Source organism: Urocampus carinirostris, chromosome 4 (assembly GCF_059441175.1).
Source record: "Urocampus carinirostris isolate Australia breed hairy pipefish chromosome 4, RoL_Ucar_1.0, whole genome shotgun sequence".
Taxonomy (NCBI): Eukaryota; Metazoa; Chordata; class Actinopteri; order Syngnathiformes; family Syngnathidae; genus Urocampus; species Urocampus carinirostris.
The window spans coordinates 36,784,604-36,808,189 of NC_142352.1; the positions used below are offsets into that span (position 1 = coordinate 36,784,604).

The window sequence follows — 23,586 nt, forward strand, 5'->3', positions numbered from 1 at the left end:
CTACATGGCGCAACATTGAAGTCGTTACTTTACTGAATAAATCCTCTCCACGTAAGTACACGTACGTCTTTTTTATGAAGGATACCTCCGGCAGACTCTACCATGTTTAACAAATCAATTGTAGCAGCCTCGTCACATGACCCTATTCAACTTCGCGGGGAAAATTCCTTTCACAGATGAAACGGATCGAAATTGTCGCTTAGCAATGCCGACTTTGAAAACACAAGAGGAAGAGCGCCTCTGGCCTCGCATCAAAAGCATGGTCCCCTTAAAGAGGGTATGAAACACCCGCTACAATATGCAATGTCTCCTTTTTTCGAATTCATGGGCGAGTTTGTTCTTCTTGCAGAGCCTGTTAAGTATTGGGGCTTTACATGAGCTGCTTGGTGCTACATGTACGTAGTTTATTTATTTGTATTAGTTTTCAATGTTTTTTTTTTTTAAAAGCAGTTGAATTTGTTAAATATTTTAATCTACTTTTAAAGTAAAAGTATTTTTGTTGATCCGATTGGTTGTTTTAAAAAAAATTACAAATACAACGTTGCGACAGTACTCAATTTTTTTCACCAAGTACTTTTTTTACTTATTTGGATGACTAGTTTTACTTCTAGAGTAATATTCTGAAGTAACAATACCTTTACTTGAGTATTTTTTTGGGGCTACTCTACCCACCTCTGGTATTGCGTTTGTCCGTGTTGGCCTAAGTTTTGAGGAGCAGTACTAGAATTAAGGTTTGATGCTTTGATCAACTCATGGAACCAGGATCTTGTAACATAAAACTCTATTGTGCCCTAGCTGAATTTTATATATTACCAACACCAGGTTGTATAATGTAAGCTAATATTGCATCAAATTTGTATTAGAAGGGAAAGTTTGCATCGAGACACTGCTTGTCATCTGCTTTACCAGCCTAACCCTAAGACATCAGCTGGTAGAACACACGAATATACATTTTCAAACGTGGAAATCCCTTTTCAGTGCAGAATTCAGCGATACAGATTAGTTCATACAACCATATTTTTACTCTTGTGAAATTTATAAATAACTACCTCACCTACTTTATGAGAAATATTTGGACACCAAATAGCTCATTTTTACCATTGTCTGATACAAATTTTAATCAAGATGTAAAACAACAAATATAAAGGCGCAGAGCCATTTAATCTTACAAGTCAGTGAACCCAGTACTTTCAAGGCTCTTCCTACTTTGCCAAAGGCTGGTAAATTGTTAAAAAGGGAAGTGAATGAGCTTTGTCCCATTTTTTTTTTGCTCCTTGTTGTTGACTGCAGCATACAAATCCACTGTGCAGATGACAGATCCAAGATGCTGTTGCATAATTGTTTCTTCAGTCAAAACACCAGTATTTATGTACAATTATGAAAGAGCTGTCTCATTAATATATGATGTCCTTGATTTTCTTTATAATTTTTTAATACGCTGATCAGGAATTCCTGAGTGGGAAGGGCACATGGCATAGAGGTCTTTAAAAAAGTACAGCTGGTCCAAACGTGTGATACTTTTCCTCATGCAAGCCTAGGCAGACAAGCTGGTGATTTGAAATCCAATCCTAATTTGTACTGTAGGTTGTCTTATTGTACCATTGGTTCTGAGCTTTGTGTCATTTTTTTTAGGGTTTTCATTTCAATGCAATAATTAATATTTCCTCAATGCAGCGTACCGTAAGTCCAGATATGTATGGCATTTACACAGAACTTTGAATTGTATTTTAATGTATGAAAGTTGCAACACAAAGGCATTATAATTGCAATGGTAGGAATACTATAATTGTCAAACTAGGCAGCTTTTGAAAAGCACATTGTCTGGGGGAAGATTAAGTCCTTCTAAAGAGCACAGCTTCTAAATGCAGACCTGTGCTTAGTCATGGGTGGCTTTTTTTTTTAAATGGGGTGTTGCTTATCATGACCAGTCGGTGACTGAACGCGCCAGGCAATATTATGAATGTAGAACATGGGTTTTATTGTTTCACACATTTATTATATTGCATGACTATGGCTAAGTGAAATCTACAAACTTGAGCTTCCTTTTGCCACCTACATGAGACACATGTGGAAGTGATAAAACAGCGTCTACGTACTCTGCGTTGTTGATAAATGACTTGTACAATTGTTTGGTAAACTGTCAAGAAAGCTACCCCCTAGACTCCTTCACCCCACCATGCCTTGTGTATATATGCATATATTTTTCATTTTGTACAATAGTATTTAGATTAGCATCCAGCATTCCTGTAAAATAATATTTGTCCTGGAGATACATATATAATGTTTATGTATGTGATAATCTTGCTCTATTGCATGTAATGTTGAAATACTTGTATTTCTGATTTACAGGGGCACACCCAGGTAAACTTTTTGTCCACCTTGCTGCGTATCACCATGACTGATCAGCTGGATTTGCCAGTCAGACAAGCAGGTAAATCGCTAGTGGCGGGACTAGATTATTTTTCTTTCAGCTGTGTTTATCCAAATACAAAAGCGAACAGAATGTTTGAGATGTGCATTAAATTAAATGCATTTGGCGCTGTTGAGCATCGTGGTGTATAGAGTAGTGTGTTTGAGGCATGTCTCTTACCAAGATGGATATTTGGCCAACAAATCAATGTCAGAGGTAGCCAATCTAAAATGAAAGTGGCTGCTGGCATGTCAAACTAAGTTTGACTCGGGAGCTGGATCCACACTTTGTTTTTCAGGTGGGCTGGACCAGCAAAAATTGTCAACACCAAATATTTAGTTTCATTTTTTTCAGTACAATGCTTTATGATTTTGCCTCTTTTAGCTTATTCTACAAATTACAATTAAAAAATGAGGATCTTTTCTAAGCACAAGACTTATTCACAAACCATGGGGGAAAATAGACACATTAAATGTGCTGGCAAATTGTTCATTTGAACAGTTGAATAAATGCAGCTTTACATCTGAACCAACTCGCCACACAAAACCAATCCAAGGGGGAGTTCTAAATAAAAACATGCTTGCTTTCGTTTTCATATGTTTTGAAAATAAAAAAATGCAAAATACCTTTTTTTTGCAGTGAACAGCTAATAACATCAGATGCGACTACCAGGCTGAACCAGAGAAATGTATTCTTGCAAACAAATGTTGTGCCCACCTGTTTCCCCTCCAATGCACTCCTGCAGTCTACTTGCTGCTGCTGGCTCCTTGGCATCATTTTACAATTACAAGGGCATCAATATCGGGTGTCAAATCTTGAGTAAAAGACCCAGTAAAAATTGCCATTAAGGTGTTTGTTCATGAGCACTGCTTTGTTATTGTTCATCACAGACAACACCTAATCTCAAAGTAGTCCCAAACAGCTGGGCGTCAGCTCTTTAACACCTTTATTGCCCTATAGCAACAAAAGAGAATTCGCTTCCTACTCATTAAAACAACCATAATTTTTTATAGAAATGAGTTTGAGACTTGCTTTCCTTTTTTTTTCACGACAAGCTGGATTAAAACATCCTGATGGTATATGTTTGGTCCTGGACTGATGTCATTTCACTGAGTCAGATTGCATAGCAAAAAGGAAATGTAGTTTCATCTTGCTATAAGTGATCATGGCAAAATCCAACCAGATCACACCCTGCGCATCACACTTTCACAATCTGTTACAGATAAAATGTATGGTTCCAGTGGATGTAAATAATGAGTGTTATTTGAATTTTGATATTAAGATGTTTTTGCGTGAGTGGTGAAGCATTGTCAATTGCTTTGCCGCCTAACGTGTTTATCCTTTTCAATAAAGGTGTCATTTACTTAAAGAACATGATAACTCAGCACTGGTGTATTGGAGATGGCTCTTCAACAGAAGAACCTGTTAACAACATCCCTGAGGAAGACAGGCAATTCATACGGGACAGCATAGTGGAGGCTATTATCCACTCCCCTGAGCGCATCAGGTAACTTGCCCATGTGCTTTTTATTTTTATTTTTTTTTGAAGTTATTATACTGCCCACTTTATCCATAGATCCGAGCTTTATTTTCTCATACTTAGAATATATTTCCCCTTACCACTAATTCTTTCAAAATTTATATTTCAGCAAAATCTCTTCTGCTCTTCAGAAATATTTTTCCCCATATAGACGGTAGCTGTGTACAACACATTAACATTGGCTAATGAAATATCGTGTTTAATCTTTTTGATGTTGGGACCACTGTGATTGATGGAGGGTAACATGGATCTCTGATCATTTGAGCTTAATGGAGGATGCCACCGCAAGAAGTCACACCACTGCAAATAGTTGAGGGTCGACACACATTTCATGCGATTGTTTGTTAGAATAAACAAGTTTGAAATGTTTTTGCTGCACCCTTGATTTTTTTATTTCTTATTTAATTTTATCTATTAAGCTTATTTTTTTGAGTAAGGTTACGTCTGTGACTGCACAAGGGGGAAGTCTGCTTAATTTTGAGGATGTCCAATGATTCAAATTGCTAAATATTCAAGTGTCTCAAACCTTTCTTTTACCATGGACAGGGTCCAGCTGACGACATGCATTCATCACATGATCAAACACGACTACCCCGCCAAGTGGACAACTATTGTGGACAAAATTGGCTTTTACCTTCAGTCCGACAACATGACTGGGTGGCTTGGTATTTTGCTTTGCCTCTACCAGTTGGTGAAGAACTATGAGTGAGTCACTGTACTATGACACGAGTATCTCCCACCATGCTTAAATCTAATTTGTGTATATTAAACAGATACAAGAAGCCCGAAGAGCGCCAGCCTTTGGTAGCAGCCATGCACATCTTCATGCCAATGTTGAAAGACCGTTTCATCCAACTTCTCCCAGACCACTCTACTAACTCTGTACTCATACAGAAGCAAATCTTCAAAATTCTCTATGCCCTTTTTCAGGTATTGGCATACGTGACAATAACTTATAAAAGCTTAAATTATCGGTCGTAACCCCAACCCAAGATTTTAACATAAAGATTTTGAAGTTTCCCAATACTAAAGTTGGCTTAGGGACCCAGACCTTAAGTGTGATTTCAGCTTGGCTCAAAAGAATTACGCATTCAAATTTATTTTATCAGATGTACTCATGTTAAGCAGCATCCCCCTCTTTGGCAGCAGAAGTGGCTCCTTTCAAAGGTGTCATGTGTATTCCCTCTGAAATAAACTAAACTTAAATTTGCTACTTGGTCTTTAAAACCCTAGCACAGAAGTGAAAGACTTTGTTACAATAAGATATCTAACATGATCAATGACTTCCAGTGTAGCATACTGTGCAAAGTAATTTACTGATGGAGTATCGACACTTCCTGCTAATTTTCACGACCGGATATTTTTAGAGGGGGTGATTATGCACTCAATTTATTGGCCTTCTTTTGTAATTTGGCAGTAGTACAACTCTACAGGGAAACAGGGAAAGTAAAGATCAAGGTTAGGGGTGAGGGAAATAACAATATTGGATCATAAAGGACTTTAAAAAGCATTGATCTTTTAAAACTGCAAGATCGTTTGATCTTTTTTTTTTTTTTCCTGTTCCTCCCAAACAATGGGAAAAGAAAAACTTAAGTGGTTGGTCTATAGGACCTGATGCTATAAGTGGTTTCTAATTAAAAATGGAAATAAATGGGTTCATCAATTGTACTCGTATTTATTAGAATACTTTTAAAGTACCTGTTAAAATATTTATTAAAACATTTATGGTAATCCTGTGTAGACGTTGCATTGATCATCCAGCGTTTTGCGGTTTTAAAAAAAAGGCTTAAATTTAGGCTGAGGAATTGGTCCCATTTGTTTTTTTTTTTACAATTAACCACGCAAATATTATGCTTGTTGATTAATACTGTTATGCCAGGATTTATGTATTGGACTTTAGAACTGAACTGATTTGTTTTTGTCGTCGTCATTTTTTTATTCTGAATATAAATCACAAGAAGTGCAAGGCTTTCTGATCAGTGACAAGAAAAAAATGGGAATTTGAAACATGTAAAAATGGTAAAAGAAAAGTGAGGAATCTACATAAACCACATCAGTAACAGAAACTTACTTATGCCGTAGAGGTGGAGTGGTCCTCAAAAGTTATCTTGTGTGAGAGATTGTGTTTTGTTTATTTTCTGTCTAAACCAAGGTTTACCCCATATTTGCTAGCTGCTAAGGTGGTGATGCGAATGTTATGTACATTCTCTAGCTTTGTGCTTATTATTTTTCTCCACTCTGCTCAGTACAACCTGCCCCTCGAACTCATCAACAGACAGAACCTAACAGAATGGATGGAAATTCTCAAGACAGTGGTGGTTCGAGATGTTCCAGAAGTAAGAACTTGGATATGCATGTTGTTTCAATGTCAAATAAATTAATACATCCTTTAGTGTGTTATAGTGTGAGTTGTATAATTATTGGGGTTTTTTTGGTACAGGAGACATTGCAGGTGGATGAAGAGGAACGTCCCGAGTTGCCTTGGTGGAAATGTAAGAAGTGGGCCCTTCACATCTTGGCACGGCTTTTTGAAAGGTACAGAATAATCTCGTTTGTTTTGTATGTCATTAGTGTCACTTTCAAACATTCCAAATATGTAACAACTCGTAGATACGGAAGCCCTGGCAACACAACCAAAGAGTACACAGAGTTTGCTGAGCTTTTCCTGAAGGATTATGCCGTCCCGGCACAGCAGGTCAGGGAGAGGAGCTGCTAACCTGCTGTTCAACTTCCTTTCCAAACAACAGTTGCAAAAAGATATTCATTCATTTTTCTGTTTTAGGTGTTGCTGAAAGTCTTATATCAGTACAAAGAAAATCAATATGTGGCTCCCAGAGTGGTCCAACAGACACTGAACTACATCAACCAGGGAATAGCTCATGCACTCACATGGAAAAATCTCAAACCAGACATCCAGGTACAGCAGATAAATTTAAAGCATTTTGAATTTTTAATTTGAAATCCGTCCACATTTTGGAATGGACTCTGAAGTATTCGTTGTCAATGCAAAATTGAATAAATATAATAAGTCTTGTTATTAGTCACCAATTTTCCACAAGATCAATCTTTTTAATACTGCATGAGAAATGTGGAAACCTCAATTTGTGTATTTACTGCTCATACGCTATGATAAATCTGACGTAATCTTTCTTTGTCCTTTAGGGCATCATTCAGGATGTGGTTTTCCCCCTCATGTGTTACACAGACGCTGATGAGCAGCGTTGGAAAGAGGACCCCTATGAGTACATTCGCATGAAGTTTGGTCAGTAAAAAAATGTCTTTTTTTGTCAGTAAAATGTGTCCAATTCTAATCACTTTTTTCATTTCAGATGTCTTCGAAGACTTCATTTCTCCCACAACGGCCGCCCAGACTCTCCTCTTTACTGCCTGTAATAAAAGGAAGGAGGTCTGTCTTATGCATTTGTTCTGATGATTTCAGTTTTCTGTTGTAGCATAAATAATGCCCTATAACTTTCAATTGACAGTAACACAAGTATTTCTCCTATCCTATGAAGGTGCTGCAAAAGACAATGGGCTTTTGCTACCAGATTCTCACTGGTACTGCCACCGATCCTAGGAAAAAAGATGGTGCTCTGCACATGATTGGCTCTCTAGCTGAGATCTTGCTCAAAGTAAGCATTGCAACCAGCTTTTAAAAGTTGCCAGCTTTTTACGTTTTGTGAAAAAAAGGTTCTGACTTGCGCAGCTAATTTCTGGCCCTTTCAATTATGACCAAGGTAAAACTGGTGTTGACAATTTTGATGTGTATTTTATTGTAGACCAAAATTGTGTGTGAGCGATATGTTTAGTTTGCAGCAATCACTGGCCCAGAGCATGCTGAAGGCCACTTGCATTGCTATTTAGTGTCACTGATGCTAGACTTGGCAACTAGCATAGCACCAATCAAAAGTTGATATATGTATCAAATTATAGAAACTGGAATATAAATGATTGATTTGAATGTACTGATTTTATTGTTTCATAGAAAAAAGTCTACAAGGATCAGATGGAATTTATGCTACAGAGTCATGTCTTCCCCCTGTCCCGCAGTGTATTTGGCTACATGAGAGCCAGAGTAAGTCATTGCAGGAACATTGTGTTTTTTGTTCTCAAAAGTTCTTAAATATAGCATGCTAAATTTGTCATGAAATATTTTTTGTGGGTCCTGTTTTAACGTTCTACCTGATTCTAGGCCTGCTGGGTGATTCAATATTTCTGTGAGGTGAGGTTTAAAAGTGATCAGAACCTCCAAACGGCTCTGGAGCTGACCCGCTTCTGTCTGATCAATGATAACGAGATGCCAGTGAAGGTGGAGGCTGCCATTGCTCTGCAGTCTTTAATCAGCAACCAGGACAAAGGTGATCTATTATGCTGTTGTAAGTTATTGTGCCACAAATAATTTCCATTCTCCTGACCTGTTTTGTGATTATTTTTCCCACAGCCAAAGAACATGTCACCCCTTTCATTCGGGATGTAATGCAAGCATTGCTGCATATTGTTAGAGAGACAGAAAATGATGACCTCACAAACGTCATACAGAAGATGATATGTGAATACCGCGAGGAGGTCACGCCTATTGCAGTAGAGATGACTCAGCATTTGGTAATCATACCCTTTTTCCTTTTTTGATGTTGTTTGGTATACTATAGTGTTAGGTTGCATTTATATTCTATATGGGTGAATTTGAGAGGTTAATAAAACTGAATTGAATATAATAATCAAAAGAGTCCTCATGGACAAGATGCATGCATTGCTGGGGGGTGTTGGAGATGTTGACTTCCAGTTGCAAATTTAACTTATTACAATCCTATCAAAGCTTTTCATTATACTCACACCCCCTAAAAATATAAATTAATTTTGTTTTAATGCTCGGTTGTTATTCAAAATTTGACAAAGCAATTGTAATTCTATTCTGCTTCTATGTCTAAGAATGTAGTCATTTTATTTTTAGAATACTGGATTTTACTTGTCCATCGAGTTGATCCGAGCAAAAAAACAATAAAAACCCGAGTTGTCGCTTTACTGAGCGGCACACAATAGTGACTTGGATGCGTTACGGCCACATTTATTGAAGACTCTAAAAATATTAATCTATGCTCTTTACAGGGTTAGAAAGGATGCTTGAAATATTTAAGAATGCTTACATTTTAATGTTTCAGAAGTGCTTGTAAATGCTTGAAATTGTTGCCATTTTTCTGAGCAAGTCTGCTTAAAAATGACACACACTGCTCTCTGGTGACTTTGCTTTGCCATTCCATTTTTTCCCCTCGTAATTAACTGCTGCTGGCATTAATTTGTCATTTTCCGATTGTGCATTATCGTGCCCAAGGGGAAAGGTGCATGGTACACCTAAACAGGGCATTTTGAAATGTGTATTAGTGCAAGGATTACATATCAGTTATGGACATTTATTAAGCACCATGCAAAATTAAGGTAGCCTTTCCTAGTGGTTAACTGTAATAGCTCGTCTTGGGATCAAGGGATCCCAGTTCGAATCCCGGCTTGTCCGTGTCACATGTCGAAGTGTCCTTGGGTAAGACACTGAACCCCTAATACCCCCAATAAGCAGGTTAGCGTCTTACATGGCTGCAATACAAGGCCGCTATTGGGAAATGTGAAGCACACTGTAAAGCGCTTTGGGAAGTCATTGACTCGAAAAGTGCTATATAAATGCAGATCATTTCATTTCATAATGGTAGAACTTTCTGCAACTGAAAATCCAAGCTACATATTTCTGTTATTTATACCCAAAACCTATCCCATCTAGAGATTCATCCTAAAAACAAATGTATTCACCATTAACCCAAGATCTAAAAATCATGTCTTGTTGAATGTACACACAAGATTAAAAATTCCAGATATATTTGTGGCTCTGCAAAATAATTGACATGATTTTTTTTCTCCTTTCGATGGTACTGGAGAAATTGTAATAATGGCTTCGAGGGTGTTTCAATTTGGCCATGAAATACAAACCCTGCCTGTAATGTTACAAAAATCATATTATATTTGATGGTTATTTAACAGTCTGCTGATTTGATTCAACTACAGTAAAACTCGGATAAGTCGGATCCAGATGGACCGGTCATTTTCATCCGACTTATCCGAGGATCCGACTTATCCGAGGTCGCAAAATTTCGAACTAAGAAGAAATTTAACTCTTAGAAAAGTGCATACTTGTATATGTAAAATGAAATACCAAGCAATGATATCTTGTAACATGAACGTGATTTATTATCAAAAAAGTTCTTACCCTCTGCCTTTTAGCGGTCGGAGCTCTAAAATCTGTCGCACACATATCTTTTATCTTCTTCTTGCTTTTCAGAATGTCGCTCAAAGTTTGAGGGCTCATTCCAAACTTCGCCGCGTTGTCTTTTTGCTTCATGTGCTGATTCTTTTCTTGGAATTCAATGATAGCGAGCTTTTCTTCATACGTTCTAGTCTTGAGACTCCTGCCTTTGGTTTTAGAACTTGAGGCCATCGCCACACCGTAGACCGCACAGACCGCAAGGAAGTCCAAAGAAATTCACACAAATTCAATTTGAATGCTAGCACTACTGTAATAAGAAACAATGGGATTATGATTACGAGGCTTTGTTCTATGACCGCGTGCTGTGATTGAGAGTGCTATCATTCAACACTGAGGAGGAGTTTGATGAATAGCCTCTGCCAATCACGGAACGCCACGTCACATCAAGAAATCTTCCCGGAAAATCTGGGAGGGCAGATTTGGGAGATGTCCTAGGCGACCTGATACCGATCCGACTTATCAGAGGCGAAAACCATTAAAAAGGGTCAATTGTACGGAAAAATCCATCCGACTTAGGCGAGGATCCGACTTATAAAATCCGACTTATGCGAGGTGTAATACTACAGAAAAGCCTAGAGAACAAACGTTCCACGCAATTTGTCCGACTTATCCGAGAATCCGACTTATGCGAGTCCGACTTATCCGAGTTTTACTGTATAAGACTTCCTGTCTGTGACATATGATTGACTGAAGCTGTAAGTTCAAATCCATGCGGAAATAAGGCACACATTTCTGTGCAATAGGGCTGAAACCATTTTTGGGGGTGTTTTGGAAGCCTCAAGACTTATGTTTCCAGCTTTTATCAAAGGAACACTTAAAAATGTTACATTGCACCAATTGTACTCCAAATGTATGACTGGTATATTTGCTTTTTGGCAGGCTATGACGTTCAACCAAGTCATTCAGACTGGGCCGGATGAGGATGGAGGAGATGACAAAGCCGTGACTGCTATGGGCATCCTCAACACTATCGACACATTGTTGAGTGTGGTGGAGGACCACAAAGAGGTGAATAGCGTAGTCTCTTATCTGGTTGCCTACGTATTGTCTCTCATACACTTAGGCCTCACCGATCTCTGTTCCATGTCAGTGCCTTGCTTTCGTTTTATTGCCAATGGACTTTTTCCACCCACCAATTCCTTGTAACACACTGGGGTCTTGCTATAGCCCAAAACCCTCTTTCAAGCAATAGCTACAAATATAGGACTGTCTCAGAAAGTAAGAATGTTGGAATTCTCGTCCCACTAAATTAGGTCTGGAGCCACATGCAATTCTTTGGCGTTCTTCCATGGCCCCCTGGCGCTTTTTCAAAAGTGTTTGAAATGGAAAAATATATGATTTGTTTGACAGAACCTAAAGGTAAATACTGCTTTCCATAATGTCCACACGATGGCAGAAAATTATGTCAAGTAAAGGGGATCGTGTTCTTAATATATTCAGTTATGCAATTAAATGATAAGATTATTTTTTAAATTAGAATTTGACTGTACATGCGTTGTTTGTAATAAGAAAAAAACGAAAACGTTAAGAAAATACAGCTCTTATGTCTTAAATACTTGAGCTTGTAAATTGGGTTTGTTTTTGAGAAATGAATGATTAAATAAACGTTTCTACTTTGCAGTTTCTGACTGTCAAATCAAGGATTACTGTATAGAAAAAAAAAGAACAAATCTTCTGATACATTTATATTCAAACCAGTGGGTAGTTATCTGTTGTGCCATCCTTGAAATGAACTATTCTCACACATATTTCGAAGGTATTTTGCTAAAAATGTGACAAATTTATGAACCTATTTATTGCCAGCTGTTTCATGTGTTCTTTTAATTGACACCGGTTGTAGCACCGCATTCCACAAACCACAAAGAAGACGTTGAATGAGGTTTTACGGTAATACATGACTGTATTTGCGTAATGATTGATGAGTCGAAACAACGCTGACCACATCTGATGCAACGAGATTTGAACTGGGATCGTGGAGGTGAGGGCCAAATCTTAACTACTAGATCACCAGAGTTATAAGCTTTGGCCTTTATGTCATTACACTATTTTTACGCGTATTACCAAGTTGTTGAAAACTCGTGACCATGACTGAAATAATGTATTCACTACAACGTTAGCTATGAACACAATACTAAAATGTTTTTACAATGAATTAATTTAATCTTTCAAAGTCCGATTCAGTGTACATGAATTATATTAATCTTAGCCTCACGTATTCAACATCATGTTACCGTGAGTACAAATATTATGATGAGATAAAAACGAATGCCTTTACCTGTGTGTCATCTTTAATCCTATGGGTTAAGAATTGGTTCTCTTACTGCCGCGATCCCAGTTTGAATCCTGTTGCTATTGTTCTGGACACGTTTGTGACCGAAGATGCATAGTTTGAGCTGAGAAAAAGTGAAACTAATTTTTTTTTTTTTTTAATTCAAATCAAAACTTAAGTGCACACGTTATGCACAAATAAATACAGTATTTATTTACCTATAATTTTGGTCGACAAGCATTGGTATTTTCTTGACAGTTACTTTTTATTTGCGAAGTACAATGGAAACTTGGTTGTTTATTTTGCTTTTGTGATTACCTGACTTGTAAAATGATAACTCAACCCGTTTATATTTCACAGAGTGTGCATATTGAGGTACCTGCACCCGTTGGATTTGTACAATTTTAGCATTGTCTCCTAATTGCAAGCTGAAATGCTTTAAACACTACCTTCCAGAGCTGATAAAGTGGTTTCCGAACAAAGTGTTTCTTACACATTGGATGTATTTGTGTACTTAATGCATTCACCCTTCTTAATCTCCTGGTCATAATTATATAAAAAGGCCTTTCAAGAATCCTCCTTGTGTCGTACTTAAGTAAATGTTCAAAATGTGACAGTAAAATAGCATTTTTCTTGTGATTTTGTTGTGCAGATCACAGAGCAACTTGAGGGCATCTGTCTGCAAGTGATTGGCACAGTCCTGCAACAGCACGTGATGGGTAAGCGACTACCAGTTCTTCCTGTTCAGCCACATTCTACGTGCGATTAGCAACCAGTGCTCAACAAAGTCTGTTACATTTTCCAGAGTTTTACGAAGAGATCCTTTCCTTGGCCCACAGCCTTACTTGCCAGCAGGTGTCTAAACAAATGTGGCAGCTCCTTCCACTTGTGTATGAAGTCTTCCAACAGGATGGATTTGACTACTTCACAGGTTTAGACTAGCACTTTCTCTCAAAGTTTGCAATGGTCCAGATCTACACCGCATTTTCTAATTTTAAAATTTACCATGCTTGGAAATTGAAACTACTGTTTTTTCCGCACTATAAGGCGCACCTAAAAGTCTTAATTTTTTTTTTCAAAAGCTGACTATGCGCCTTATAAAACAGTGCGCCTTATATATGGCTCAATATTAAATCGCAACTTACGCAACAGCCGCCGACTCGATTTTCCCCCGAACGTGGAGTAGTCCGCGGTGTATGCTGGGATTTATATACCGGTGTTTCATTGGCTAACCAATGTGTCAATCATCATTTGAATCGATCGCTATTGGCTAAAGTTATTCGGAGCCTCGGATAGGCTAGGAGGCCGAAACAAACCCTGCAATTGGCTGAAAATGATGTGTCAATCATCAGTTAAATCGATCGCTATTGGCTGAAGTTATTCTGAGCCTCGGATTGGCTAGAGGGCCAAAACAAACCCTGCAATTGGCCGAAAAAGATGACTGAATAGCAAGCTTGCTAAACTACGCCATAAAGAAACATGTTTCATTAGTCTGTATTTGTAAATATTTTACTCTCCTGGATTTACTACACGGTTGTAAGAAGACCATGATTGCGTATCATTATTGAACGTGAGAACTTAGGTGAGCTATGCGGCTTTATATTTTCCCAGTGTCTTGTTTTAGAACTATCTTGATGTTGCTGTGATGAGTTGAGTGAATTAAACTCGATTCCAAGTGTTTGTCATATGCACAGTAAAGTTGCGAGCGAAAAAGAAAATAGAAACTAAGGAATGGTTGGCATTTCTTGAATCCCAAGACTTCAACCTTCCGAATGATATTTGAAACGATGCATTTGAGTGACATCGTACGGGCACCGCATCTGCACGTGTCTACGACACGTATTTGCTTCTTTGCAAGCTTTGGGAATGTTAAGGGGGTAATCAGTTTGACTGAATCATCTGACTGTTTAGTCGACGTTCCCATTGTAGCGCCTTATAATCGGGTGCGCCTTATCTATGGAAGATATAGGACCAAAAACTATTTTTTTGGGGGGTGCGCCCTATAACCTGTTACGCCATATAGTGCAGAAAATACGGTACTTATGTTTTGACTACCATTTGTATTTTTTTTTAGACATGATGCCTCTCCTTCACAACTATGTAACGGTTGATACTGACTTCCTCCTGTCAGACACCAAATACCTGGAAATCATGTATGACATGTGCAAAAAGGTAATGTGCTGCTAACGTATTAATCTACAAAAGCAAGCTGGGTTGTGAACAAAAGGTTAACATTTGTTTTTGACTTAAAAGATTTTGACTGGTGATCCAGGCGAAGATCCTGAGTGCCATGCTGCCAAGCTCTTAGAAGTGATCATTTTGCAGTGCAAAGGTCGAGGCATAGACCAGGTCAGTTTATGAACATTTACATGTGATAAATTTTCACTAAATATTCATCATGTGCATTTTTTTGTGTGTGATTTTTCAGGTTGTCCCTTTGTTTGTGACTGCTGCCTTGGAACGTTTGACACGCGAGGTGAAAACCAGCGAGTTGAGGACTATGTGCTTGCAGGTGGCCATTGCTGCTCTCTATTACAGCCCACCTTTGCTCCTCAATACGTTGGAAAATCTGCGGTTCCCCAATAACACAGAGCCAATCACAAACCACTTCATCACACAATGGCTGAAAGACGTCGATTGCTTCCTTGGGTAAGCATTCATTTTAACATTAATCTCAGTCATCTGCAAACGCTGACAATTTATACGAACGGCGTGATTGTTCACAATCGGAAGTTGCTGTACTCAAGTAGCAATGCGAATATAAGGAAACAAAAAGTTGCCATTCATTTAATGCCGGGGTGTCAAACTCATACAATAACAAAGAAAATACAGATTTAATGTGAGATTTATAAAGAGATTTTTAAACCATTTGCACATGTGCCTATGAAATCTATATTTAGTCCCTGCCTACACCTTACAAACTATAAAGTGGTGTTAAATGTGTAAAGAAGAAAGTATTCACATCTCCTGTAAATGTGTAAACTTCATACATGAAACGTACATACAATTCATATTGAAAATGTATAAAGTTGCATGAACAGTAGAATTGCACCATACTTTTATATAGTGAACCTGGTCGCTAACATTAAATTGCCTGTTTTTTTAAGTCACCACAGTAAGGATGCATATTCACAGAGCTCTATTCTTCATTTTAAGGCAGCATTTTAAAGGCGTTTGTCTAGTCTGGTCTTGTTTTTCTTCCTGATATTTGGGATCTTTTGGCCTGTACAAGTGCATCATCCTGACCAGCTGACGCTTTCAGAATGTCATTTAAGGCCTTGTTTGTGAGCATTGAACACATTTTTGTTTTATTGATATTCATTACTGAGAAGATTTGTTCACAAAGTTAGGTTGCTCCCTAAAATGCACAAAATCTTAGCAGCCAATGCTTTTAAATTGGGGTACCCTGGTAGTAGATAATGATCACATTTGTCCAGACCTACGGAGGCAAATGCGCCCTTCAAATCTGCATCACACTGCATTGATCGAAACGGCACGACTCTGCTCTCTAGTGGACAATCCGTGAATAGCATTTTATTAAAATGAATTCCCTGTCGTTTAAGCATTTTTTTCACTTTTAAATTATCCTGCGGGCCTGATCAAACCTTCTTGGGGGCCGGATGTTTTGACACCCCTAAATTTGAATGCAAAATCTGGGAGGAGAATAATATATATATTAAAATGGGTCTTTGCTTAACCCCTTAACGACTGTTGATAAGCGAATGCATGTCTGTTCGGTGTTACCAGTCACAGATATACGTCATGCCGAATGTCATTGGAAAGCTTAAACTATTAGGATTAAAGATAGGATGTCAAATCAAAATGTACTAATAACATAAATATTTTGTTTGTTTGTTTGTACATGATTCAATTGTTTGTTTGTTTGTACATGATTCAAATTGAATCGTTTCTTCCGGCGTTGTCACGAATGGCAGCCACTCCAGCAGCTCCCGTGTTATTTTCGATTGTTCTCGATTGTTCTCAGCTCAGGGATGCTGCTGGAAATGTGAATTTCCCTTCGGGGATGAACAAAATATCTATATCTATCTATCTATCTAACAAACACCAGTGTGATACGAGGTAACCAAAAACTACGAAGCAGTTTTGTCTTAGCAATAAGTCCCCTGGGAAGTCAGCTGATGAGTTGAATGTCTACAAACATGGAATCGTTCCATCCAGAACGATCCAGTGAAGCCAACCTTATAAAACATTCACTCCAAAATACTTTCATTCATCCGCCTAAAAGCATATCTGCATCGTTGGACGTTCGTTGTTGTAATCCGTCGTAATTTTCTTTTCCAAATTAACAGATTTGTGGAACGTTTTTGTATATGACCTTTGGCTCCTTGCTTTTTGATTGACACCTCACTCAGCCAATAGAATTCTTTTTCAGGTTATCCAGCATTACCCTTTATGGGCCTCATTAATAAAACTGATATCGCCTCCAATATGTCCAAATATCTTCAGCCGGCTCTAACCGATGTCAATGATGATTCACCCATTTGTGAGCTAAGGAAATTCTGAACGGAACGTTTCACAGATCTTCACTGTGTATTCAAATTAGACCCCAAACTCAAAGTGCGCAATGTCGTTAGTGATCCATTTTTGGCACCATAATTGCGCACAAGTGTGCACGACCATTGAATGTTTTCTGGAAAGAGAAGTCTTTCAAAATGTCTAAAATTAGCCAAAGTAAAATACACAGTTGTAAATTTTTTTGTCATATTAAATGGTTGTCTCCAAAAGGCCACTTTTGGAAACGACTAGACTTGTCATTAGAAAAATGTCTAAAATACAATATTTAATTTTTTGGGATTGTGATCAAATTTTACATGGTGCCTGGTAAGGGTTTAAACTATTGTCTTAGCTGTTCTTCTGCCAAGCTGTCGATGTCATGCTCAGCTGCGGGCACCATAGCTTCGCTGTCCTTAGGGGAAACCCTGGTACCCGCGGGTACAACATTGGAGACCCCTGGGTTAAACTGTCTCTCCCTTATTTTTACCAACAAATGTTAAAGAATGGAGAAAACCGTCTTTCAACAAAATACTATACAAGCTCTTTTACGTACTCGTATTAAACCAAGATGTTCTTGACGCATAGGTGAAAGAGTGGAGAGATTGCAGAACAAAGTGCACAATGCAAATCAGTTTTTCAGCTACCTGGTGTAAAATGTAATTCCTTTTGTTATTTGTTTAACCGGTGGTCTAATGATCGAGTATCATTGCTCTGACCACCTTTAGTAGATACCACTAGTATATAAAGAGCCCAATGGTTTTACATGAATTCACATATAGTAGCCCTTACTATACTCCCAATTTAATGTGCCTTTACGTTTAAAAAAATATGACAATACATTTTTTTAAGGGCGGGGGGTGCGCTTTATAGTCGATTGTACCTTTCAGTGCGGAAAATACGGTATGTGTTTTTAATCTTTGGATAATGAAGCAAATGCAATTCAATGTATTTTTGTATTGTGGTATGCGTTAAATGCAAGCTTGTTTGGCATATCGTTATTCTGTCTTTTTGTTGTTGCGCACAGGCTTCATGACCGGAAGATGTGTGTCCTTGGGATTTGTGCCCTGATTGACTTGGAACACAGACCCCAGGCCATCACCCGAGTCGGAGGTCAGCTTCTTCCGGCAGCCATCCTGCTCTTTAGCGGCCTCAAGAGGGCCTACGCTTGCCGAGCAGAGCACGAGAATGACGATGACGACGATGACGGAGATGACGGAGATGATGAAGATGATAATGGTATGCTCAAGGCAACAATGAGAAACTTACTTTTATTTACTGTTAATTCTTTTTTGATTAATGACACCCTCCTTGTGGCTTGATATGGTCTGAATTATCTTAATTATGAAAAAAGACTTTGGGGAGAAAAATGCTCCAGAAAGGAAGATTATGCCAAGGCATACGTCACTTACCCATATTACCCCCTTTTTTAAACTAGTTTAGCATCCGCCCCATTAATATTACCATTGGGTTGAAAATATAATAGATGAAAACTAGAATGGCTGTGCACCATTAGAGCATCACTCGTTATGATTTGAAACCATATTAGGGTAGCTTTTCCCTTTCTGGAAAGGTCATTTTCACCTGAGTGCTTGTAAAATATTGTGTCGCTGGCCAATCTTTTTCTAACCTGGGAGAGTAGAATGTTTTGCTGGGAAAGCTCTTGAACAGCTTTTTTTGGATTGTATTTTTGACATCTCTGGTAGCCCACCTGACTCCCTATAAATGGCGGTGTTGATATTCAATGTTCTGGTTTGGGAGAGCAAATTCTTTTCTGAGAAAAATGCTCAGTCAACAAAACAAAGTGCTAAGTCAGCTATTTTTTCGAATTTTATACATGAATTGGTTTATTTTTTTCTTAAGTATAATATTTGCTGAGAATCAAAATAAACCCATGCAACATTGGCATCTCAAATTAAAGGGAAAAACCCTTCGAAAAAAATAGTCCCTGCTAAAATGTATTGCCATGCTAAGGCTTTCTATATATTTTCTGTCTCCATTTTTCTGTGTATAGGAGAGTTGGGCAGTGACGAGGACGACATTGATGACGAAGGTCAGGAATACTTGGAGATGCTGGCAAAGCAGGCTGGAGAGGACGGGGATGACGAAGATTGGGAGGAAAATGATGCTGAGGAGACGGCACTGGAGGGCTACACCACAGCCGTAGATGACGAAGACAACTTGGTGGACGAGTATCAGATATTTAAAGCCATACTACAAAGTAAAATCGCTACTTGGATCCACACCATGCTGTTTTGTTGTGATACTTTCATGTAACGGGATTGATGTCACCCTTGCGCAGGTATTCAAGCACGTGACCCGGCGTGGTACCAGACACTAACCGAAGTACTCGATGAAGAACAAGGCAAACAACTTGTTGACATTGGCACACTTGCAGACCAGAGACGGGCAGCACATGGTGAGTGCATGCACGCTAGTCTAAATCTATGTCTAGCGCTACAATTATGGAAAAAATGGTTATGCAACAGAAAGGCATTGGAACTGGTGTAAGCAATGCACAGATTTAAAACTTTGTTATAGGGGTGGGTGATACTACTTTTGGTATTGATCCAATCGGGGTGGATACATGATAGTATCGAGCTATACCAATCCGATACAGATATATATTTTATTTTTTGCTTGTAAATGTCATAATCATTGAATAATTAAACCTCCCACTCAACTTATTTTATAATGTTGATAAACGAAGCACAAAGATTTTAAGCACAAAAATGTTTTAATTTTTTATTAAATGACTTCATTGAAAAGTTAAAGAATAAAAAAATAGAAATTTCTGTTACAACTGATCCGGAACAAAAGCCAAAATTCAAACCCAAAAAGATCACAAAAATGATCTGTCCTTTCAAACAAACGTTAAGAATATTACTAGAATAGCTTTTTTCCATCTTCGCAACATTGCTAACATTCTCTCTACGCTGTCTGTTTGATGCGGAGATTATAATTCATGCGTTCGTTTCATCCCGTCTCGATTACTGTAATGCAGTACTATCCGGTCTCCCGAATGAGCTGAGTGAGGGAGAGAAGGACTGCGCTCTTTACATATTGAAGCAACACTTTGAGTAAATGAATGGAGGGTTGAAGTATCGATCTCAGGACAATATTATTGATCTGATCCAAGTACTGTATTTTCCGCACTATAAGGCGCACCTAAAAGCCTTTATTTTTTTCAAAAGCTGACCATGCGCCTTATAATACAGTGCGCCTTATTTATGGATCAATATTAATTCGCAAAGTCTTGCAACGAAGCCAAGCAACCGCCGACTAGCTTTTCCCCCGAACGCCAAGTAGTCCGTGGTGTATGCTGGGATATATTTACCGGCGTTTCATTGGCTAACCAATGTGTCAATCATCATTTGAATCAATCACTATTGGCTAAAGTTATTTTTTTGTCCCAAAATCAACAAACATACCACTTTAAACTTGTTTTTTTTCTTGCAATTATTCAAGATCGGTTAAGCTCCTTTTGACCTTTTTTCATACATATTGGTTTCAAAACCAGATGCAAGCAGTTATTGTGTAAAAACGTCACAACATTCTGCAAATAGGGAGCCTGATGAGCTCACTTTTGGCGCAGACGGCGTAGGGCGAGAGATGGGAGGGAGTGCTTGCACTTTTTGCATAGCTCCACCCATCCCTCCCACTCACCCAATCAAATGACTAAGTTCTCTTCCGGTGTTTTGGCGTATTTACAGTTCTGTGGATTCATCATAAGGTATCTGAACACTGAACACAGATTATATAGTGAACTTTTATATAAAGGATTCTTTAGCGTTGAACAGCCAAAACGAGTTTTTTTTTCCCCTTTTTTTTGTGTGACACCTTGACTGTAAATTGTAGTGAAAACTGTGCCCTATATATACTGCAAAGTAATACAATGTTATTTAGATTTGGTTTGGCTTTGCGTGTACCTGAATAGGATAGACACCTCAAGTTATGAACAAGATGGAGAAATTTTGCATGCAATCAAATTTGTCTCTGAGCCACAGATACTCATAGAAAGAGCCATATATGGCTCGTGAGCCATAGGTTCCCGACCCCTGATTTACAGGCTGGCATTGGCTTAAACGGCAAAACAAAGCCTGCAATTGGCCAAAAAAGATGTGTCAATCATCAGTTTAATCGATCACTATTGGCTAAAGTTATTCGGCGGTCAAGAGGCGGATCCTTTTTTTATTTACAGACTGGCTTTGGCTTAAACGGCAAAACAAAGCCTGCAATTTGCCGAAAAAGATGAATGTGTATAGCACGTGGCTGACGGCATACAGAAAGCATTTTTTACTATACTGTATTTGTAAATATTTTATTCTCCTGGATTTACTACACTCACGGATATAAGAGGACCACAGCTGCAACATTATTATGAACACAACGACTTCGGTGAGCTACTCCGGCTATATATCTTGTTTCAGACTGAACTCGATGTTTCTGTGATAAGCTTTTCAGATAATGGATGGAATGGAGTGTCTATTTTTAAATTAAACTCAATTCCAAGTGTTTATTGTCATATGCACAGTAAAGTTGCGAGCGAAAAAGAAAATAGAAACTAAGGAATGGTTGGCATTTCTTGAATCCCAAGACTTTAACCTTCCGAATAATGGAACTATGCATTTGAGTGACATCGTACGGACACCGCATCCGCACCTGTTCTCGACACGTCTTTGCAAGCTTTGGGAATATTAATGGGGTAATAAGTTGGACTGAACTATCTGACTGTTTTGTCCACGTTCCCATTGTAGTGCCTTATAATCCGGTGCGTCTTATGTTTTTTGATTGTTAGTCCCTGCCACCATTTCCGAGCTTTGTCCATGATTGCAACCTTAGTCAGCACATTAATTACACGCGTGTGTTAATTTCTTAGACGCACTAGAATAAACCTTTTTTTTTTTTTTTTTTTTTTTTTTTTTTTTTTTTTTTTTTTTTTTTTTTAAATCTTTGTTGGGGTTCAGGTTGGCGTTTTTTGAGGGTCTCCTCAAACGACACACCCCACCTTTAATTGTATCATTATTAAAATGCGGTTAAATGGTGTCTTCGGTGAAAAGCCTGTTAAAATGGATTTTTCTTTTCGGCCAAGAGGAAAGGGTCACAAATGTATGACCAGGTTTGTTTTGTAGGGTATATTCCTATCTTGTCTCTAACCTTTTGAATTTTGTAACTTTCCAGAGTCCAGGATGATCGAGAAACATGGCGGATACAGGTTCACAGTGCCAGTGGTGCCAAATAGTTTTGACTTTGGTGGCACTGCTCCTGGAATGAATTGAGTCACCCCCTTTACTTTTATTACTATGTGACTGATTGTAGTGAAGTGAAAAAAAAGCTTGTGTTGTTCCCTTAAGTAGTGGTTCCAGAACTGGTACTTCTCATTCTTCAGTCTTATCAATTGGGGGAAACAGCATGGGAAGATGCCAGAAGAGCAACCAAAATGCAACCTGCGGCTGGGGAAAACAAACCAAGAATTTGGACAAGATGCAAGAGGAAATGCTCTGAACAACACTGTCTTCTGGAGTCCAGTGAAGAGGGTTGTCACGATGACAACTCTTCAGTGATCTCACCCCCCAAACACACTGAAGCTAATTGGAGGTTTAACTTTATAATTGATAATGGGACTAAATATTACATTATCACTATCTTCGCCACGTGGCCCTGATAAGATTACCTCTGTTAGTGGTTATTTCAGTTGTTTTTCCAGCATAAACGGTCCGGTTTATGTACATATAAGCCAAGGTTCCTGCCTTGAAAAGTAACCAGAGGCATTTGTAAGGTGTCAACAGCGGTGTTCATACGTAGCACATTGGATACTTCATAGCGCAATGTGATGCCTAATCTCTGTAAATTAATGACTAGCACTTTCATATTGTTCAGGTCTCCTAGCCTTCTGTATCAGACTGCAATTTTTTTTAAAGAATTGAAGACTATTTAAAATGATATCAGCTGTAAGTATAACACGACAGCTGTTTGTCTGCATACAGAGTGGATCCGTGGGGGCAACATTTCAGAGATTTCTACAAGAAAATGTTCTTGGTGTTACATATGGCTACAGGATGTTAGTGAGCATTGAAAAGTACAATTGTTTACATTGCTAAACCATGTACAATTGGACTTCTCACAAACGGTTCAAGCATTTGGTTGGTTATGGATGAACCATCTATATACAATTAAAAACAAAAAGTCAAGGGAAGATGTGTCCCAGTGTCTTGTTTGATGCTGCAGTTGTACATGTATTTTGAATATATGCTCCCTCACACAAATAAAAATAGTAATTCACTCGAGAAGAACTCTAGTGTATTATATTAAAATGATTTTTTTCTCCCAGTTGAGGGCTGTGCAGTTTACAGGTAGGCCTTCAGCGGCAGTCTGTGCGACATGTACAGCCTGACTATTAAACGAGATTTTATAAACAGAACAATAATGCGTGGATGATTAAAAAAAAATTGAGAGGCCCTGCGTAACCCAAACATAATGATTAACATTTTAGGCCCGAGTTACCTTTATATCGGGTTGGGCTGGTGTCAGTCTTAAGATCTTATCCC

General features: G+C 38.3%; 1 protein-coding gene across 1 annotated transcript in view; it reads left to right on the forward strand.

Moving 5' to 3' along the window:
• Positions 1-23,234, forward strand: part of ipo7 (importin 7) — a 28,615-nt gene extending 5,381 nt beyond the window's left edge. Inside the window, exons 2-25 of the mRNA XM_088334419.1 lie at positions 2,350-2,431; positions 3,764-3,917; positions 4,497-4,655; positions 4,724-4,880; positions 6,197-6,286; positions 6,391-6,485; positions 6,561-6,645; positions 6,733-6,867; positions 7,113-7,212; positions 7,280-7,356; positions 7,466-7,582; positions 7,936-8,025; positions 8,143-8,308; positions 8,392-8,552; positions 11,137-11,265; positions 13,179-13,245; positions 13,332-13,457; positions 14,601-14,698; positions 14,780-14,875; positions 14,955-15,175; positions 18,066-18,277; positions 19,053-19,259; positions 19,341-19,457; positions 22,220-23,234. Of these exons, the coding sequence (XP_088190545.1) occupies positions 2,350-2,431; positions 3,764-3,917; positions 4,497-4,655; positions 4,724-4,880; positions 6,197-6,286; positions 6,391-6,485; positions 6,561-6,645; positions 6,733-6,867; positions 7,113-7,212; positions 7,280-7,356; positions 7,466-7,582; positions 7,936-8,025; positions 8,143-8,308; positions 8,392-8,552; positions 11,137-11,265; positions 13,179-13,245; positions 13,332-13,457; positions 14,601-14,698; positions 14,780-14,875; positions 14,955-15,175; positions 18,066-18,277; positions 19,053-19,259; positions 19,341-19,457; positions 22,220-22,317 (3,039 nt within the window). The 3' untranslated portion in view covers positions 22,318-23,234. The remainder of the gene's footprint in view (positions 1-2,349; positions 2,432-3,763; positions 3,918-4,496; positions 4,656-4,723; positions 4,881-6,196; positions 6,287-6,390; positions 6,486-6,560; positions 6,646-6,732; positions 6,868-7,112; positions 7,213-7,279; positions 7,357-7,465; positions 7,583-7,935; positions 8,026-8,142; positions 8,309-8,391; positions 8,553-11,136; positions 11,266-13,178; positions 13,246-13,331; positions 13,458-14,600; positions 14,699-14,779; positions 14,876-14,954; positions 15,176-18,065; positions 18,278-19,052; positions 19,260-19,340; positions 19,458-22,219) is intronic.
• Positions 23,235-23,586: the final 352 nt, after the last annotated feature.